We start from the raw sequence: 21,014 nt of genomic DNA on the forward strand, positions 1-21,014 counted from the left end.
ACCACTAATCCTTCCGTGGACCACATTTAATAGATACGGACCGCTGCAGACCGGAACACCCCACAAGAGCTGCAGTTGTGGAGATGCTCTGACCCAGCCATCACAATATACCCCTTCTCAAATTCCCTCAAATCCTTACACTTGCCCTTTTTTCCTGCTTCTAACACGTCAACTTTGAGGACAAAATGTTCACTTGCTCCCTAACATATCCCACCCACTAACACGTGCCACAATGAAAAGATAATCAATGTTATTCACTTCGCCCGTCAGCGGCCGTAATGTCACGGCTGATCGGCGTAACTTGCAGCAACACACAAAAACGCAATAAAAATATCACAAAGATCTTTTCACTGCTGAAAGGTCAGCTATTAACCTTTTTTATATCAATACAATATACTGATACTTGTTGTATCAGTACAGTATCACTGATATGAAATGCAGGATTATATGGAATCTTTGGTACACGGTTCAGAGCTGAATAACACCCCCCAACTCGGTGCTGATGCAGGAAAAAAATAAAAAATTCAAACAAGTGCTGCAGGTCAGGAAGACACAACAGCTGAACAGTGTTCTCAGACACAACAGATGAATGTTGTTCACAGTTACGCAGCCGACGCGTGACTCAATCCCACAGGGCAGCGTTGAGGATTGGGTGAACTGCGTGAATACAGGTTTGTGTGTTTGTGTGACTCTATCAGGGGACCAAAAAAAAAAAGTGGTACCTTCAAAAGCAAGCCCGCTATCTTTTCACACGCATGCATATGGTAAGCCACACAAACAAACACGCAGAGCACAAACAGGCTATTATCATTCCACTGCTTCAGCGCTGCAGCATCAGCGGAGATTAGTCCTCCGGTGACCTAGCATTACCCAGCACACTGCGCAAATCTGCAGAGAGCCATCTATCTTCTCCCTCCATCTCTCCTCGCCTCTCATCCTTCCCTCCCCCCCCCTTCCCCAATCATCTTTATCTATCCGAGCCCCTCTCTCCTGAGGATTCTGCTGTTTTTTTGCTCTCTGTCTCTATCCTGGTCTCTTTCTCCAGAGTTCTCACTCTGGCTTTATCATCTTTATAATTCCTCTGCGGGATCATCTCTCTCCCAGGGCTATCGTCGTACCATGTCTCTCCACTCGCCAACCCCCCAAACCCTCCAAGAATCTCAAACTTTTCCCTACTCTCTCCTCCATGTCCCCCCCTCTCTCATTCTTCCTCCATTTCACCCATTTCTGCTGAGTATAACTTACAGTGTCGTAGCAGTAAAATCGACTCCAGGAAGACTAATATGCTGATGGCAGATAGCTGTGAACTAATGAGAGGGAAAGGCCCTGTAGCTGCATGCTAACTATCTGCACTGCAGCTTGAGACGTTTTACAGTAAGATAGGGGATGTAAAGAAAAATGTTCTCCCTCGTCTTTTTCTGTTTCTCCTTCAGCAGGGACCTGTATCGTTATGGAACTACAGTGAATCGGCACTGTTAGTGCTGCTCGTTAGAATTAAAGGAGAGCAGGTTGCAGTAAACAATATATTAGCATTTCAAAAATATCATTTTGCAATTACAGGAAAGACCAAAGCAATATTTATTATCTCTCCCAATTAAAAAAAGCGTGTAGTTAAAGAAACAAAGAAGATCAAAATGTATAAGTAGCATTTTATTGCAACTGTATCTGTTAGTTACAGTTTCAAGTTTGCAGGAAAGAAACAGTCAACCTAACAGTTATGAAATATATAATAAGTGATGCACAACATCAGGTTCCAACAGGAAAAAAAAAAAAGACCAGAATCAACTTAACAGATGGCAGAGGGAGGTATAGAGCAGAAAAGTGAGGAATAGAAAGGACGAGAGATTGAATAGAAGGGCAAGAATGAGGCTTGGAAAAAATAGAAAGTGGAAAGAGTGGTTGATTTGAAAGGACCAATTAAAGGCCTGCAGGGAAGACTGGAATGTTGTGTGTGTAAACATATTGAGTCAACAGGGACTAGGGACTGGACACACACACACACACACACACACACACACACACACACACACACACACGAGCAAAAGGAAGTCAAGCCAGTTAAAATGCATTTCTGCTGGTTGTCATGTGGATTTAAGGGAAAACGGTCCCACTTTCTTTAAAGCAGAACAAAAACAGTTTCGGTGGTAAATTTTTTTTGTGAGCAATTTGCCAAAACTAGTGGAAAAAGAAAATGTGCTTTTGTTAGAAGTGAAGATAAACAAACGCGGAAGCCTTTGTGCTTGGGAAAAGCGTGAGCTCATAAAAGCTTTTCCAGAAGTGTAGGTGTGTGTTTTCAGGGTAAACATGTATTTATTTTGCTTACATTTCCATATACAAGGCGTTAATTAATAATCAATAAGTAATTTAAGTTTCATCCCAGAGCACTGACAGCATCATCCTATCGTGCATCTACTGGTGCCGCTACACGACCTTTGAACCTACACTGTAAATCCTACTGAGGATCTCTCACCGGATCAGATGCCCAAGTCCAGATCACATGACCACTGGTGATCGACTTACTACTTGTGAGGTATCTTATTCCTTTCTGCTGCATGTTTGACTCAGTGATTCCTATTGCTGATTAACCGCATAGGCCTTCAGTACACGAGGTGGAAATTCCCAGAGTTATTCTGCAGTGCAGAGCTTTGACTGTGCAGTCAGGTTAGACTAGTTTGCAAGGGCTGAAAACTTCATGGTAGTTTCTGTGGGTGTGCATGTAGCAGACACTGTTATTTACATTTGCAATATCACCAAAAGCCCTCAGAGGGACAGGAGAGATTGCATGCATGAGATTCCTCTTCCTCCTCTTCCATCTGTCTCACACTGAAGGCAGGAAAAAGAAAAAATAAAGAGGTGGAAAGAGAGAAAGTAAAATGTAATCTTATGTTTCTTTTCAGCCATGAGCGAGGGGCAGGTGGTAATGGAGGGCAGACGGGCAGGGCAGGGGGCTAGTTTACGAGCTAGCTCCCTGACACGCTTCATTAGCTATTGTCATGTTGCGCCACTGGTATGCCTGCACGTGTGCTCGCGCGCCCCGTTTCTGGGTCGGACTAAAGAAGATGGTGGAGGCCATGTAGGCCAGCCAAAGCTGCATACTCTGCGAGAATGCGATAGCTGCTGAATGTGATGCCTGTCTGCTGCATAGGCCCGGCTTCCTGACCGGTTGGACGCATTCCAGCGCTGCATCCTCGGCAGCTCTTTCTGACCTATTCTTCTAACTCGGGCAGTCTGAAGGAAAGCAGGAAAGAGGCTGCTCAGACCATCTGGTTGTAACTAGCATAACCAGTAAGCTGTGTTTCAACCTGTGACAAGCAGATATAAAATATATACTTGCATTGTGTGGATGCCGATTAATGAAAAACCAGCTACACAATCGCATTCTAATTGGGTGTAGCCTAAGAAGCACATCATGCTTTCGAAGCAGGTATGTGGCATTTACAACAACACAACTGAGTGTTGTTGTAATCGTTGTAACTGTTCCTCTCAACAGCTACGAAAATTACACGAACCTCAAGCCAGCCTTTGAAAGCCTTTAAACTCTTGACCTTTGGCTGTTTATTTATTCAACTTGTGTTTAATCCCAAGAAAGTCTTCTAAGGATGTAAGCCCTTAACCCAGCAGCATCCGTTATTATGACCTAAAATGACGTGCCGTCACCCTTCACAAAGTTGCTTTAAGCTGCTCACACGCAATAAAGACGTCAAAACACTTAAATATCCTCAAACGGGCACACACATGCACACAAATACACACACACTTCTCGTCCTCCATCCATCTCCACTATGCCTCAAGTGCTAAGTTACACAACAGGGATCGTCTTCCTAGTGCAGCGTCTCCAGGAGAAATTTGTCACTGCACTGCTTCTTGCTCTTTTCAGGCCAGACGAGTCCATCCGTTTAGCTTAACACACATCAAATCCACTTATTGTGACAAACATATCACTGCACATCCCGAATGAAAAGCACCCCACAACAGTGTGTGCATGCATGTGTGTATGGTTTCATGGCATCTGGGGCACAGATGGTGTTATAGTCAAAGAAACTGAGCTGATTTGTCTCACAAAAAAAGCTAAACATAGATTCTGAAGTTCACTTGACCTTAAAATGCAATCCCCTAATAAAGTGCAAAATAAGTCAAACTTCCACACTAGTTCATGTTCACATATGGGGTTAGAAAATAACCAATATACTAATTTCAATCATTACTGCATGTCAGCAGAGTCCAATAATCAAAGCTATTCATATTCAGAGAGAAAACTCAGAAAAGCAGCAAAACTTCACAGCTATGAGTGTGAAATGATTGTCACTGCAGCTCCATGTAATCAATGGCTGACTGAAAACACTTGGTTTTTGCCCATCTGACAAAAAAAAACTATATTTCGCATGTGATTAAATAAAACCCTACTTTAAGAGAAAAGTTATTAAAATATATCTTTATAACAATTCTGCTCATTTCTGTTGGGGAAAGCAAGAAAAAATTCTTTGGATGTCAATTTTCTTGTTTATATGCAGAACCTCTACAGAACTACAGCTCTGGTCATAGGAGATGCTTGCAGGAGTTAAAGGAGGCAGCAGTGCGTGCATGAGTGCAACTCTTTGGCGTTACCTGCCGTGGAACAAGAGACTGCTGCATTATTCTTGATTACAGAGAGACTGCTGTGACCCAAACAATGGAGGTAGGAAAATAAAAACTGGACAGAGTAATGAAAGCTGTGATACTGTACATTTGGAGAACCCAAGGTCAGGAAGCAGAATTTATTTGTTTAGATGCTATAAATATGACGGTTTACATGCACATATTCACTTTTATCACCAGCCTATCGTATGTGTGTGTGTGTGTGCATCTGATGCCATTTATCAATTTAGTTTGTGAGACCAGTAAAAAGCCACTCTCCTCTGTGCCCAACTGCCCATGTAATACTGCCTGATATTGTTACTGCCCATTTACTTTAGCCCATCTACGTGCCGACTGCGCCATATGTTTTAAGTGTGCCAGTCTGGGACCTGGCACCAAGTTGTGTGGATGGCAGTGGCTCTGCCTGATCGTACTTGGCACGGCATCACTAGCTACCTGAGTCATCCAGTCTGCCTGCTCCTGCCCCCCAGCAACCGTCAAATCGAGCTCTTTCCGCTCTTTTCTGCACAGTCAAAATGGGAATGTGGACCTCTCCCGATTAGATCTGAATGGATATATGTTCTCATGCATTCAGTTAAAAAAGGAAAAGAAAAGAAAAAGCTTTTGCAAAGGTTCGCTTTTAGTTTGACTGCTTGGAAACTACCAATAAACTGAGCTTTTGCTCCCAAACATTTCTCTCATCTTTACTTCCAGAACTACGCAATCAAGACTGGCTTTAAAAACCGGGATTACCTCAGTAGCCCTAAACAAACCAACATACCAACAAACAAAAAAAGCACTGTGTTCACTTTGATCCTGTGGGGTGACTAATTAGGTACGAATAGGTACAAATTATTAAAGAGGGCACAATCTTGACTGAACGAGGGTGAGATAAGGAATGCTTAGCCCTGATGCATGTAGCTGTCATTCAGCGTAGTGTATCCTGTCCTGGCAATTAGAAAAATGTACGGTGTGCGAGTTTCTGTGTATTCAATTAGCCAAGGTGTACCATGTCACTGATAATGCCTGGTGACCTTGCTATTAACACTCATCATTACTGTTTGGTGATTTGGTATGTATATTTACAATGAATTTGCAGTTCATCAAATTATGATTAAGCTGCCTGGGTGTGAGTGTGTTTTGCAAAGAGGTTGTGTTGTGTCCGAAGGAGCAATCGATCGGGAATATTATGCACTAAGGTGCGTCATGTGGTTATCTGTTGTCTCGCACTGCTGCTGAGATGCATTGCTGCTGCTGCTGGCCGTGCTGATGTTGACGTGTGTTGACACTCTTGCTGTGTAAGCTCTGAGCTCAAGCACCACAAAGAGACTGCGTGTGTTCGTATGTGCATGTATTGTTGTCACATAGGAAATGTTACGGCCTCGGAAGGCAGCGTGAGCTCATGCATCTGTCTACAACAGTGTGTGTGTGATCGAGATGTGTTATGTACTGTACATGCTCATATGTGCATGCAGAAAAGGACGCTCTGTTGAAATGTTACAGAACCATGCAACAATAAACCGTTGCATTTTTCGCCCTGCTACAGTAACTGCTTAGTGACCCAGACAATAGAAGGAACCAAGGCTGAAGGAACGGAGACAGAAACAGAAAGAGAAACAGAGAGGAGACAAAACATGGAGGTGCTGAGGGGGATGGTGGTGGTGGAAGAGGCTCGTGGGAAGAAACAAAACGACATGCAAACTAACATATCGAGGCAAAATGAGAACAGTAATGAGAGAGGGAAGGAGGAAGATGAGGTGTTACCTTTCAGGGGACGAGGATTTCTCCGAGTTCACGGACATGAGCGGTGCCTGTTAGCCGCTCTCTGGCCGAGGGACCACAGGAGACGGCGAAATGGAACAGAAAGCTCCTTTTTCCCCCACACCTCTTGTTTTTTTGCTCTTCTCTATCACCCCCGGTTGTTTGTCTGAGTAAAGGAGAGGAGAGGGTTACTGCCTCCCCTCCTTCTCCTCCTTCACGTCTTTTTCCTCCTCCTCCTCTTCCTGCTCTTCCTTCCTCTCTGTCTTATGTCCTCTCACTCTAAAGAGAAGAAAGGATGGGGGACGAGGCTCCACAGAGGGCGATAAAAGAGCAGCTACTGTGCAGTGCACAGTCTGTGTGTGTCTGCCTATGTCCCTGTGTGTGTGTGTGCGAGTTGATAGAGAGAGCAGCAATGTCAGTCAGGCGCCCCTCCTCATGTCTGAGCCTCCTTCCTCCCTCCCTTTCCTTCCTTCCTTCTCCTCCTTCACCTTGCCTCTCTCTCTCTCACTTTCCCTCCTTTAACTGAAGCACCTTTTTTCTTGTCTCCCTCTTTTCTTTGTTTCCTTCCTCTCTGGTGTCGCTGGTTGAACCGGGTGATGAAATCTATTCACAGGCTCTCGATCCACAGCGTGTCTGTCTCTGTCGATGCATTTCACCCTTTCCTCTCTGTCTAGCTGGCTCTGTCAGGCCTTCTGCAGCTCTGCACAACAACAGAGCCCAGAGCAAGGCGGAGCATTCCACTTTCTGCGCAGGCAGAGGGGGAGTTGGCTTGTCACACCGACAGAAAAATGAATGCACTTCTCCTTGAGGCATACCCTCCTCCCCCGTTTTCCTCTATTACATAGTCCAGCCCCTCTCTCTATCGCTCTCACAGTCTTCCTCTGTCTCTCTCTCTTTCTCTCTCAATTGCCTTATTACAACATCCTGTATCTCAGGGCAACACAGCACAGATCCCCCCCACACACACACACACACACAAAATCTGGCATCTTTTCTCAATTTCTCTAAACCTAATTTCCACCTCTGTTTTTTTCTTGCTCGTAAACGTGCGCCTCGTACTTTTCTGCCCTCTGTGTGCCATCTCTTGGGGCAGATGGGTCTGCTTCTACATGAGTGAACAGCTCACAGAGAGGTAGCCAGAGGGTGCGCCATGATGGGGGGTCTGTGTCTTTCTCCCAATCTGACCTCAATATTGCTGTGTGGGTGTGTGGAGAGATGCGTGCACGAGTGTATGCAGGCTTGAAGGGACATTCTGGGGCTTATTTGGCTGATTAGTCATTAATCATAAAACTGCTTGCAGTTTACACTGTCTGTATGAAACGACACTGACTTGTTTGGGCTTATATCCATAAAGTGTTTAAAATGAAGAGAGATTCTGATGGATTATTCAGCTGCGATGTGTTGTTCTTAACACGGTTGCACACCTTTAATATCTCAGTGTTTTTTTAGGTCATCGCAGGGAATGTTGCAAATTAGTAAGCATGGCTGCTTTGACGTTACAGAATGTAATTAACTCTGCACCAGCCTGATGTCATAACTTCTTTTGTATGGCAATTCCATCAGGCTACTGCACAAACACATCTAGTTACTAAATGTATGGCTCTATGGGTAGCAGCTGGTTGGAAGTCGCCAGTTTTGTTCAGACCACATTAGCTACAATTATCAGATAGATGGCCATAAAGTTATCTATATTCATGGTTCCCACAGGACGAACTGCACTGAAAACTGACAGCTGATTTCTCTGAACTTCAGTATGTACCCTCAGCCCCGGCTGAAAATGAACTGGAATCACTTTGGTCATCACTTTGTTTTTGGACACTAACAGGGGTGATTTTACCGAAAGCTTAATTTGGAGTGAACAAAACGAAACATCTACTAAATGATGAATAACAACAAAACATGATCGTGCCATCACAGTACCATTCCACAAACATCGTTACAACCAAACGATCTGTGACTGATTTTATAGATGCTGCAATAAATGTGTTTTCTTAGTAAGCGGTCGAAACATCTGAGAGCCATCAGATGTATGAGAAAAAGAGGCCGAAAGAAAACCAGGAACACAATGATCCTCTTTCTCTCCCATCTCCATACAGTTCCACTTTCCCACATAAAAGGACTACATTAGGCACACATGTCTCAGAGCCAAACTATTGTCCTCATTCTCTGTGGATGTGGGCCAATGGGGGGTAAAGAACACTCTCAGACTCAGCGCATCCAGACAGCAGGAAGAATATTGAGCCGATATGAGAGAGCGCACTCAACTTTTTATTCACTTCTTTTCAATAACCATTTTTGTTTTTGTTTTTATGGTCACAGGAGGTGGGGGAGGGTAGCCGATGCCCACAGCAGAACAAAGGTGTAAGAGTATGACAAATAGGTTTACATACAGTGCACATATTTACCCACTCTGCCCACTATTGTTAGGTTATGCAAAGGAATGACTGTGAGAGGAAACCAAAGCAAAAGATTTAAGCAGGGATCACAATATCAGAGCGAATGAAAGGGTAATCATTTCCAACTATTGTACGGCTAAAATATTTATTAATGCCAACAAATATTGGCAATCTGAAAAATCTTACAGGCAAAAACTTTAAAGTATAAGCAAAGGCTCAGCTTCAATGTGTAGATTTGAAGATGAAGGTGAGAATTTTTCAGTTTTCCCATAATTCTTATTATAGACCTGATGGTAAAGCTTGGAGTATAAAATACAGCATCCTAAATGATTCTAGGTAAATGTTTAAAAAACAAAGAAAAACATTAAAAATGTAAAAAACTTTTGTAGGTTTCAGCTTCAGTGACAAGATCAGTGTCCTTTTCTTGTTTTTCTTTCAGGTGCAGAGCTTTGAAGTTACAGGCTGATCATACAAAACAGGCAAATTGGAGATGGCAATATAGTGACTTGTATTTTTATAACTTTTAAGGGATACATACAACAGACTAATTTTTTTAAAAATGAATAATGATCTGTTAGTACCTACATTTTAAATGTTATATATGAACTGTGTCATTAATCCATTTTAAGCAGGGTTCCTTTAGTGACCAGACCCCACCGATCCTTTAATGACTAAGTACTAAACAGTCCCTATTTTGTATCATGTGGTTATTTTCCTTTCACACATGTCTTTCTGAGCTGTACACATTTCCACAGTGGGGTCAGACCACAGAGAAATTCATGGGTGCCATCACTTCTAAATCCTCCTAAATTTGATGGGTCCATTGGTACAATCCTGATGTCACCTCTTCATTGAAATAAGTCTTATGTAAGGCATGTATACCTTATTCAAGTAAATCACACATTAACACCTGAGTACACACACACACACACACACACACACACACACACACACACACACACACACACACACACAGAGTAGTATTTCACTCAGGGCATCAATCTGCACACTTAAAGTCTGATTCTTGTTCTATTTTCAAAAGAAGAAGGAGCAAAAGAAGAATAAGAAAGAGGGAGAGGGAGGGAGATGATGACTCTCATGAGCAGATATATTTTAGGAGCTGGTATTGAGGTTGCTGGGAGCTATCTTTAAGCGGCCTACTTCTACTCACTGCTTGGTGAATACTGGGGAGAGAAAAGGGGTTTATATAGGCAACACACACTCAGACGTAGACACACACTGGTCTTTTTGCAAATTGCTTCTGGACATACAGTATGCTAAAACAGAGGAATACAGACAGAAGTCAGAGCAATCATATACACAATAAGCATATTCATACACAATGTGCACCATACGTGCGTGGTGGGGGTATGTGTGTGCATGCTAATGCAGGCGAGTGATATGCTGTTACTTTAACAGTGACTGTGCTTTTTGTGTCAGCAGGCTTGTTTGTGTCTGCAGAAACACCGCCCCCAAGTGGAATCACACACACAATCACACACACAAAACAACCTGTCCATGAGTGTGACAGTATGGATGTTTAGACCAGCTTGCAAACTCTAAAGAAAACGTCCAAGTGCCAGAAACTGCAGTTCGTCTAATGACCACCTGAGGCTGACTCCAAAAGAAAGCCAGTACACACATATTTAAAAAACAGTTTGATCTAAAAGAAAATGAAAATGGCAAAATATTATTTTTCCACATATGGCAACTCGGTATAAGCTTATTCGTAGTATAATGTATTGTGTTTTGTTGCGTATCTGAAATTTTCAGAACTAAATTAAAAACCGTGTACATATAATTGATTTATTTTTATTACCAATAACACAGAATAACAAGCTAGTTCTGCTTTGAAACAGAGCTATGCAGATTACTTTGAAAATTGTGTTTGTGCAAATGAATAAAATACAAAGTAGCCAATTTTACTGAGCTGTAAAACATAGCTAGAGCTCAAAGTAGAGCTCAATAGCTTGAAAGAAACAGTAAGCCTATCCCAGCTCAGTTTGGCGTCGCGACACATATTCATCCTTTCATTCTTCAATTGTATAACTTGTAGTAATGCATGACTAAATAAAGATTCAAATGTTAAACTTCCGTCACCTCCATATTTGGATTCATTTGTTTTTCTTTTGTTGGAGACACAGCATAAGAGCTGCGTGTAACTCTGTAGCTGCAGTTCTGTAACCCCAGTGTTTGCTGAAAACTTAGCACTCTGTCCTCTTGTCCAAATATAGTAACTCCTGCTTCCGAAAAACTGAAACCATGGAGGCTGAAATGCTAACACTGTGGCTTCAAGCTTTGCCCAAAGCCAATGGGTGACGTCACAATGGCTATGTCGAATTTTTTATATGCAGTCTATGGTTTGGACCAGTTGGAGCCTCCGATCCGCAGTTGTGCAGACTGCCATATGGATCAGACTCAAACTGCAACACGTGTCAAAAATAAATACAGGAGCGTTGAGCTTCACATTTCCTGCTGCCTAAAGAACTAGATCACAAGTAATTTACAATGATGGGTGAAACACACAAACTGTAAAGTTTCTTTTTTTTTCCTTCCATTGTTTTTTTTTTTTTTTTTGGTAACAGAAAATGACTCATATCTGCAGACCTGACAATGACATCAAAGGTAACTCTAGCTCAAACAACCCTGAGATTCTGGGTTGAATCACCTTTTTTATTTTTAAATAAGCAGTGTAGGACATAAATGACTCAAACATCAAACCAAGTGATATGAATTCATATCATTTGAATAACCTTAGACTTATGTGATCATTTAAAAAAAAGCTGTAAATTAACAATGCAGAACTCTGCTTATTGTTTAAATGAACTTTAAGATACTTAAATAAGCAAGTCAGGTGAAAGAAATATTGGAAGGGTAAAATGAGGTCTAGCGTGGTAATCACAAACGTTATACAGCAGGCCTGGCAAAATCGCTAGCCCGACGTCCCGGAGCTAGCGATATCTCCGGTCGGGCGACCAAAATCTATCTCAGCCCCACCCGTCGGACTATCATATAGCCTGACCGGCTATCGCTAGCAATTTTGCGAGCCCTGTACAGTAAAGACTATTTTCACAAATGAGAGTCCAGCTCACTCAGAAAAGCAGAGCACAAGTTGACCTATTAATACAGGCGATGGCTCTTTGTTACTTAAATTGAAGCCTGACTGATACAGTGTTTAAGAGCAATACCAACGCCAATATTTGGTCAGTGAAAATCTCATATATCGGCTGATGTCTTATCTTTTTTTCTTTCAGACACACACAACTAGGGCTGCCACGATTAGTCGACTAGTCACGATTACGTCGACTATCAAAATCGTCGACGACTGATTTAATAGTCGACGCGTCATTTGAAGCTTTGTAAGATCCCAAAAGCAGGAATAAGTAGCAGGATTTAAGAGTGTAATAACGGACTGAAACAGAAGATGGCAGCACTGCATGTACAAGGATGCCAGCTGCCGTTAAACCCCGAAGAAGAAGAAACTGTGTCCCAGAATTCATAGCGCGGCCCAGCGCAGTTGTCAACAATGGCGGCAGCTAGTTAGTTTTAATATTACTCTTATTATTCTTTCTGGGTCACAAAATAAACGTTTAACATATTTTCAGGCGAGAATGTAGCTGTGTAAACCTCAAATATCTGCTCAGTTTATCAAGACACCACATATTTTCAAAAGCGCTCCGACGTTTTCGGAGGCGTCTGTTACCCACTAGCTCGATAGCTAGCCGGGGGCCATGAGAGCACCGGACTCCCGGCAGATCGTTTTCAAACCCACCGCCCTACTCAGGTTAAACATATACAAGTCACTTAGATAACTTAAAAATGTTATTGTTTGGCTTTTTTCAGTATTTTATTTGTTCCTGAGTAAATCGGCTGAGTTTATTAAACTCCACCGAAACAATCTGCACATTTAATTAGAATTCAATTAACTATCATATTGTCTTTATTTTTAGTTAGCACAGACCTTAAACACTTAAAGCTGTAAGCTAATGATAGTTATATAAGAGCAGATGCTGCTGGTGCAATAAGCTGTACTTTTACGTTCAATGGATGATGATCTGATTAGTCGACTAATCGCAAAAATAATCGGTGACTAGTCGACTATCAAAATAATCGTTTGTGGCAGCCCTACACACAACATAAATAGATTTCTATAACTTTTGTTATGCATAGATAATATGGATATGCAGTTGCCAAATAATCTTGTTTTACTGTCACGTCATGGTAGGGCTGCTCGATTATGGCAAAAATGATAATCACGATTATTTTCACTGAAATTGAGATCTCGATTATTTGACGATATTTATTTAACCCTTTAAGACCTACTATAGAACCAAGTCCGCCAGACCTTATATTATTTTTTTACATGTTGTAGTGCCATTTGTGGGAGCATTTCAAGTTGCTATACAACTGTTATAGCCCATATTTTAATAATATGTATGCATTAAGTCCATAGTAACTACATTAATTGCAAAAAAGTGCAATAAACTACAAAAAAATTGAAAATCGTTTTTGTTTTGTTTTTTTACATATATTTCTACTTGGAGAAATTTAAGAGGTTTATCCCTCAAAACTTTAAATACAAAAAAGTTGCAAAAAATAGTTTACAACAACAGGAAATTTATTTTGAGTGTCTTCATAGTTTTATTTTGGAGATACACCAATTTTTATATACTGCAGGAAAAACAAAAAAAAAACAATCCTATGATGCAAATTTGCAAAGAAAACAGCATGTGCATCAAAATAAACTATTTCCAGCAGTGCAATTCGAGTTCTAAGCATCCCAGAAACTATTCAGAAAAGTCAAACATGACCAGTATAGGCTTTTAAGGCCTACAAGTAAAAAAAAACTACATTTCCGTGAAAATGACGTCACTTCCGGTTTCGGCCAGGAAGTGGCGGACATGCGACAGTTCGCGCTGACGTCTGCTTCACTGTGGGAAGTGTTACGAACAGCTGATCGGATCGGCAAAGCGTGTTTCTGGAATATTATGTTTTTGTTCCTGCAAGAGCTTTTTATGCAATTTTTGCAAAGCTTTATGTGGAAGGAAACCGTGACCGAGGACAAGCTGATGGCATAAGATGTAAGTACAACTCCTCCGGTTTCATATGCAAAACAAATTATTGCGCTAGCTTACGCGGTTCCGGTTCTACAGGGATTTAAAAAATAGTTACACAAAACGGAGCGTGCTGCTCTGACCGGCTTTAAAGGGTTAACAATGACTTTAAAAAATAATATAAAATAGTGTGCAACACCACTGAAGTTTTTTTTTTTTTTTTTACCTCTCTTTTCAACCAACAGCAGTCACTCTCCTCTCCAAATAACATCTGCTTAGCTTTCCGAGCTTCCCTCGGGTCCTCTTAATCAGCGGTCTCCAACCTTTTTTGTGCCACGGACCGGTTTATGCCCGACAATATTTTCACGGACCGGCCTTTAAGGTGTCGGATAAATGAGGGAGGGGCTAATAATCGGCTCAGTCATTTTTGATGATCGTTGAAAGCCCAGATCGTAATCGTGATTAAAATTCGATTAATTGAGCAGCCCTACGTCATGGCATTTCTCCCATCTCTTCTTGACTTTTTGAATTTTCAATTATCAGCTATTATATATGCAGATACTGATATCTCACTACATTAGTTGGGCTCTAATTCAAATAATAATCAATATAAACATAATCAATTGGCATCACCAAGTTCAAAAAGTCTTTTTAAGGGTTGCCTGGATCATGTATTCACATATAAGATATGTACTGTTTAAATGGCACAGCAAGCAGTGTCAACAACAGCATGCACATCACAAATGCAGTAGAATTATTTTAAAACTAAGCCCTGTTCCGAGACATTTGGACTCCTCATGGGTTTGGATCTTGCCTTGAACCTCCCCCCCACCCCTATTTTTCTTCCTACTCATCTCCCATCATGTTTTTTCCAGTGAAGTGAAAAAAAGTGTACAGCTCCTTCCCACTACATGCACACAAACACAGAGAGCAGCACGCTGGTCAGGGCAGAATGCTTGCAATTCCTCCAAACATACAAAGGTAAGCAACTTGCACTTTCTGTGCCTCATTACCCGGAGAAAATCCAAACACTAGACTGATCTACCTGCTCCTGTACGTTTGGGAATCTGTACTTGCAATTTGTAAGTTATATGGTCATAAATCCCTTAACAGCGCCATGTTGTGGGAACAAAACTTAAAACATTCATTTTTTTTTGGTATGAAAGGTTGAAGGTAGAGCTGGGCGATATGAGATTTTTTTCATATCACGATATGTTTTTTTCATTTCAGGCGATAACGATATCTATCACGATATAAGCCAAATAACTATATTTGTAAGATTTAAATGTGCTGTTGCTCACAAGTAAAATGTGAAATAATCAGCAGCTTGTTTTTATTTAAATATTTATTTCCCATAATAAGTTCAACAGGGTAGATGTACTTAAGGAACATGAGACTTTTTCAGATAAATAAAGGCAAATATTGCAAACTACACAAAAGGCAGCCGCTAAAGCGTTTAAGTTTCAAAATAGAACAAATGAAACAGACTAAATTGTCAATTCCACTTAGAAACAAAATATTAATTCTAAAAATAAATCTTAGTTTGTTTTACAGAAGAACAGACAAAACTGACTAACTTTTGTCAATATCAAATAAACTGAGAACTAAAAGGAAATTCTCAATCTCTCCTTGTTGTATAGCTGAGCTTTTCAAACAGTTTTAACAGTTACTTTAGTCTGACAAAAGCCGAATGACGAATTAGCGCTTCCAGTCAGAGACTGAGGCTACGTACACGGGTATTTTTGAAAACGGAGATTTTCCGTTTTCGTTTTAAAAAATAATCCCGTCCACACATAAAGGCAGAAATGAAGGAAAACGCTGCTATGAACATGCCAAAGCAGCAGGTGGCGCTAGATTCCTAACCGTGCAGAAATGTTGGCCAATCAGAAGTCTAGAAGCCTCGGTGGGAAAAAGTAAACAAAGCTGGGGCATAGAAGCAGAACCGAGTCGTAAGTGTGGAGGGACAGTAACTGTGTGTATATGTAAGCATTTAAACACTGCAGAGAGTAGAATTAACAGTAACAGTATTGTAGAAATTCATTTCACCGAAACAATAACGTGGCGCACAGTGTGACGCATGCACCAGTTTATTGTATTTCCAGACTTGCTTTCGGCACAATTTACAGTGCACGCTACTCTGTTTTTTGTCAGACTTGAAATAGCCGAAATACCTTCACCCTACGGAACTTCTATGGCTCTTCCGTTCGACAATCTCTCCGCCATTGGAACCATCATCTGTTTTCTCTTCGGTCACGCTCGGTTGATTTTTCTAGTCGGCACACTCATTTCCTCCATTACCCGCTGGCTGCTTCCCAAACAAACACACGTGCGGCTTGGCACTTGTGCTGTACATAACAAGTCACGCGACGTGACGCTGCGGCTGTGATTGGTTCGGCTCTGCGCTACTTAATTTGGATTGGCTGACCTTTTTTTTTTTTTAAGAGGACAAGAGCGGCGAAGTCTATCGCGATAGTTTAATTTCTCTATCGAGTAAAAGTTATATCGCGATACATATCGTTATCGTTCTATCGCCCAGCTCTAGTTGAAGGTTAGGCTGATGGTTAGGGCTGAGTGTGTTAATGTAATGGTTCGAATAAGGACCAGGAAACCAATGTAAGTGTGAAGGGATGAAAACAAATCACAAAAAAACCCCACGGCTCTGTGTGGTTTTCTTAGAGCTTATTAACTAAGTGGTGCCTGTTTATTTAATGAGTGAGCAACCTGTGACCTGTCTTCCTGACCTCATCTGCCTCACCAGATGGAAATTTAAATAGATTGTATCACATGTGGGGTTGGGTAACACTTAACACCAGCCTAACCCACAAAATGGCTAACTTCATGTTTTTTAACGCCCTTTTACCACGCTAATTACGGAAAGGACAAGGACTTTAAATAACAACACTTATTGAAACAAAGATGCCAGCGTGATCAGTGTACTGCTGCTGCTGCTGAAGGAGAGAACTAACTGGTAAATTTAAGGGGCCCCTTTAAAAAAAAACAAAAAAAACCCTGAACATTTTTAGTGGTTTTAAGGGTTGAAAGACACTTTATGAATCACACATTCCTCTTGTCCACAAATAAATACTGCATGTTCCACATTTGGTGAGATAAACAAAAGATAAATGCTGTTCAGTGATTTACAGTGTGGCAAAAAACAGGAGAGGTGGTAGTAGTGTCTACAAAGAATCCATTTACCAAAGACCAAAAACTCAAACATGGATGCCCTCTACTGGACATAACTAGGATTGCAATACTGAGAAGAAAACCTGCCGACAATACACTTTTCACTTGATAGCAGGAACTCGTGATGGGATACAAGGAACCAGGGAGAAATAAAAGCAACACTTTGGGAGGTGATGGAAGGATACACAGCCTGTATTGTTAGAAGGCAAGGGGAATAGAAGAAACCAGCTTGGCCTGCGTTTCTAACTGCACAGCGTTGTTATAACAACCATGCACTAGAGAGTGGATGTGGCCACTACTGAGCGTTATGTCAACACAGTGATTAGGATATTTCCCCTTTGTTTATTGATTATTGAAATGGTTATTGCCATGATGTCACTGAAACTGTCAGCGAATAGTGGACAAATGTCTTTGTCAGAAAAAATGTGCCTCACATGACCTATGCAAGGAATTGGAATAATTTAAGAGAGATATGACTTCTGTTTAAACTCAGCCATGTGCAAAATTGACCATGACGCTTCCTGTCATTAGTTACGTTTTACTGGCAAGAAGACAAAACCACAAAACCGTTTAACAGATAACTGGCAGCTCTAAGTTACAAGAAGGAACACACTACCAGAAAAAAAAACATCCTTTTCACACAATAGCAGCCATGCAACAGTAATAAATAAGATATTAAAAAATATGAGATTTATGACACAAACTTGCTTAAAAAATGTTAGAGCAACCTGAACAATAACCAACCTACAATAAAATGAGAAATTAAGCAAGAGGAATATAGCTAAATCAGAATTAAATAGAAAAAATTGCTACAAAATATAATAAATCATAAATTAATAACAATTTAAGAGGTTATAATATAGTAATTCAAAAATCCCATATATGCTGCTTTCCACACAGACAGAAATACCACATTTAATACATTTGTGCTCGGGAGCAATTCCGATCTATAGGAATATAACCAGAATACAACCAGCTCGCAAACAGTTGAGTCGCCCAAAGTTGTGTTCATTGACAAAGGCCGAGTCAGACTAATGGCAACATGCTGGCAGTCTGTCTGCATTTATAAATTAGAGAACAAATAAGTTATTTGCAAACCTTTGACAATCTCTCTGATGATTGCAGTCAGTCCAAGTCAGACTGCAACTGTTTGCACAAAGGTTGCTTCTTATCAGCCGAACCATGCAATTGGCTTGCGATCAAAGGTGACCGCGAGTGTGCATCACCCCAAGCTCTAGGCAGCCATTCAGTCACCACGAGTTACAATCGGTAGCAGAATGTGAAAAGGTAAGTGTGTCCAGTCTTGGAAGGTTTTTCCAGTTAAGCCAGTTAAATCATGTTTACATCAGATGGTGGTGCATGAGATGAGCCCTCTTGTTCATAGTATTGCACGAGTATTTTAATTTATTTAATAAAATCTGAACATTTGATGCCCATGTTTCAATACAATAACATCACACAAAATATCACAATACTAAGCTGTGTCTATTCTTTCCTCCACCCCTGCTAAATAGGCTCTTTCAGCTGTACTCGCAGATATACACATAAAAAAACTGTAGTTTAAATTTCTTACAGTGGAGTGAAGGATAAGCTACACTGCCTCCCACCTATTTATTCAAGACAACACTGCTAAATACAAGCTATACACTACTATACAGATGCTTATGAAGGTTTTTTGGTGACACACTAAATTAGGACACCAGACTGCTCAGTATGGCCAATTATTCAGTGTTTACAATAGCAACAGAAGTCTTGATCGAAACCCGCTGATGCACAGACTGTGAAGGACACACAAATACACATGAGTATACACACATTCTCCAGAGATGTGGGTTAGTATGCTGAGGCGATACCGGGGCAAACAAATAACCTTGTGGCTAGACTGCAAACACAAACAGCGAGTGCACTAGACACAAGCAATTGAATAGCATAGAAATGAGTATTGATTCTGCTCCCTTCTACATACATGCTACATATTATCTGTAATTATATATCAGGGAATAGAAAAACATTTTATATGTTGTGCTCTCAACCGCATTGTCAGTACGAGCAGCATCTTGGTATCTCATCATCATCGCTTTTGCAGTTTCTTTTAACTGAAGCTGTATCACATTTTCCATGAGGCTTTGGGTTGGCCGTTTCCTATTTTTAAAAAGGGGGCAATTACTTTAAATCACTGTGTGGTTTATGTTGTGCAAAAGCTATCAAGCAAGCACTAAGAAGCGATAGGAGGAGCCAGACTATTCTTTAAAAGAAGGGGGTTGGGCATTAGTTGATCTGCTGTATCTAGAACCACAGGGTTTAACAGACGGCATCAACAACAGTTTGCAAAAAACGGTGCGAGACAGCGAAATTCAGGGTTGTGATTTCTGCTGGGGATACTTACTACTACTTACTCGCCAAAATATTCTGCAATTATTCTGCAACCTTTTTTTACTCTAAGATGTCTTTAAGTAACCCATCTAACTAATCAAGTCCAGAGATTTCTTTTTTGTTTTTTAAAATACTGACAAAAATGTTTACGCACTCATCAAAGTTGCCTCCAACTGTAACCTCGTACCTTCTGTAATTAAGCTAGCGGAAGGGTTATTTGCAGGGGTGTTTTTTGCGCTGGGTTTTGATTTCCAGGCCAAATACTGCCTGCCCTGTGTGCTTTTTGAGAGTTGTTGGGGCCTGGCTGTATACAAACTACATACAGGGGAGGGGGGCATTCTAAAAAATTTTTTTTATTTATAGTTCCTAAATTGCTACCAGCATGAGAGAGAATAAAAAGCTACACAAAGTCATTAGAATACAATTCCGATACATTTTCATGGCTAACCATGTCAAAACACGGCTCTGAGAAATTAACTATGCCTTGAGAGGCTGTAGAGTGCACAGTATGCAGAACCTGCATTTTAATTTAGCTTGTGAGGAGAAACACCCAAATGGCAGCATATGTTACACTTTTTAAAAAGGGGAAATAAAGCTGTGAACCAGATCAGGTTCTGTCTTCACAAGTCTTATTTTTCATCTAATCTCTAATGAGGTATGTATTTCTCAGACAGACTACACTGAGAAACATCACTTTCAGATGTATCTGCATGCAAAAAAAAGGACTAAAACAATAATAATCGTAACTTTTTGAGGAAGAAAGAATTTCTGCTATTCATAAGAAGCAGCTCCTCCTTTCCAGTTAGCCAGGAGGTGGCAGTGGAGAGTGACTCTATGCTGTTTCCAACCTCTCCAACTGTGATAAGCTGCTGCCCTCACAGAATTACATGCGCTATTAATGACTTCAGTCTTTACGTGATGACCCACTGGCGAGGAACTGCGGTGCTGGACCACGCTTTGTGAGCATTAGACGAGAGGCTCAAATCCTTGCCTCTGAGCAAATCCTATTTGGACCACACACACTAAAGTTGAGAATCCCTCCTTTTAATTCGCTCTTGTTCTTCTCTCCTTATTCAGCCTGATCGACTCGGTAGATTTACTCGGATCTTGTGCTTTCCTGGCTAATGCTCCCGGAAAGCAGGAGGAAAATCTTTAAAGAGCTCAAACTCCCACCAGCCAGAAAAACAAAATTCACCCTTTATTCCCCCTGCAGCAAACCACTAGATGAGATGCAGTTCATATAATTACAACCGATTGCAGCAGTGGTCAACTCACAAGTGTTGCCTTGCTGTCACAATTTAAAAAAGCAACAACCCCCCCCTCCAAAAAAAACCCTTTAACATGGGGGAGGATCAGAGGCATCGAAACCCAACACACTTTGCCCACTAATAGCAGTTGAAAAGGTGAGTTGAAAGAGCGAGCTGCTTTGCAGGAGTTCCTACTCCAACGCCTACTTCTACATTCAATTATTCTGTCAGTCAGCAATAACAGAACCACTGTGGCCACCGGGGAGAAAATGGTTTCCATTCACACACACACACACACTACAGAGGAAAGAACCCATATCATATTACAATTCAGTATGTAACAATGAATGACCCGTTGAGACGGCATAGCCAGTCTCTTAGACAGC

The 21,014-nt window shown here is 41.0% G+C and overlaps 1 protein-coding gene across 7 annotated transcripts in view; it reads right to left on the minus strand.

Annotated features, from left to right (window-relative positions):
* Positions 1–21,014, minus strand: part of srpk2 (SRSF protein kinase 2) — a 76,318-nt gene that overhangs the window by 40,297 nt on the left and 15,007 nt on the right. Inside the window, exons 1-2 of one of the 7 annotated variants that reach the window (XM_082542480.1) lie at positions 6,907–7,105; positions 6,379–6,541 (exon numbers count right to left, since the gene is read on the minus strand). The exons of 3 other annotated variants lie outside the window; for them this stretch is intronic. In XM_082542480.1, coding sequence (XP_082398606.1) covers positions 6,379–6,416 — 38 coding nt within the window. In that variant the 5' untranslated portion in view covers positions 6,417–6,541; positions 6,907–7,105. Of the gene's footprint in view, positions 1–6,378; positions 7,108–21,014 lie in introns of those variants that run through there. 3 more of the 7 variants (XM_082542482.1, XM_082542481.1, XM_082542479.1) reach the window with 3 other exon arrangements.

Source organism: Aulonocara stuartgranti, assembly GCF_965226115.1.
Source record: "Aulonocara stuartgranti genome assembly, chromosome: 7".
Taxonomy (NCBI): Eukaryota; Metazoa; Chordata; class Actinopteri; order Cichliformes; family Cichlidae; genus Aulonocara; species Aulonocara stuartgranti.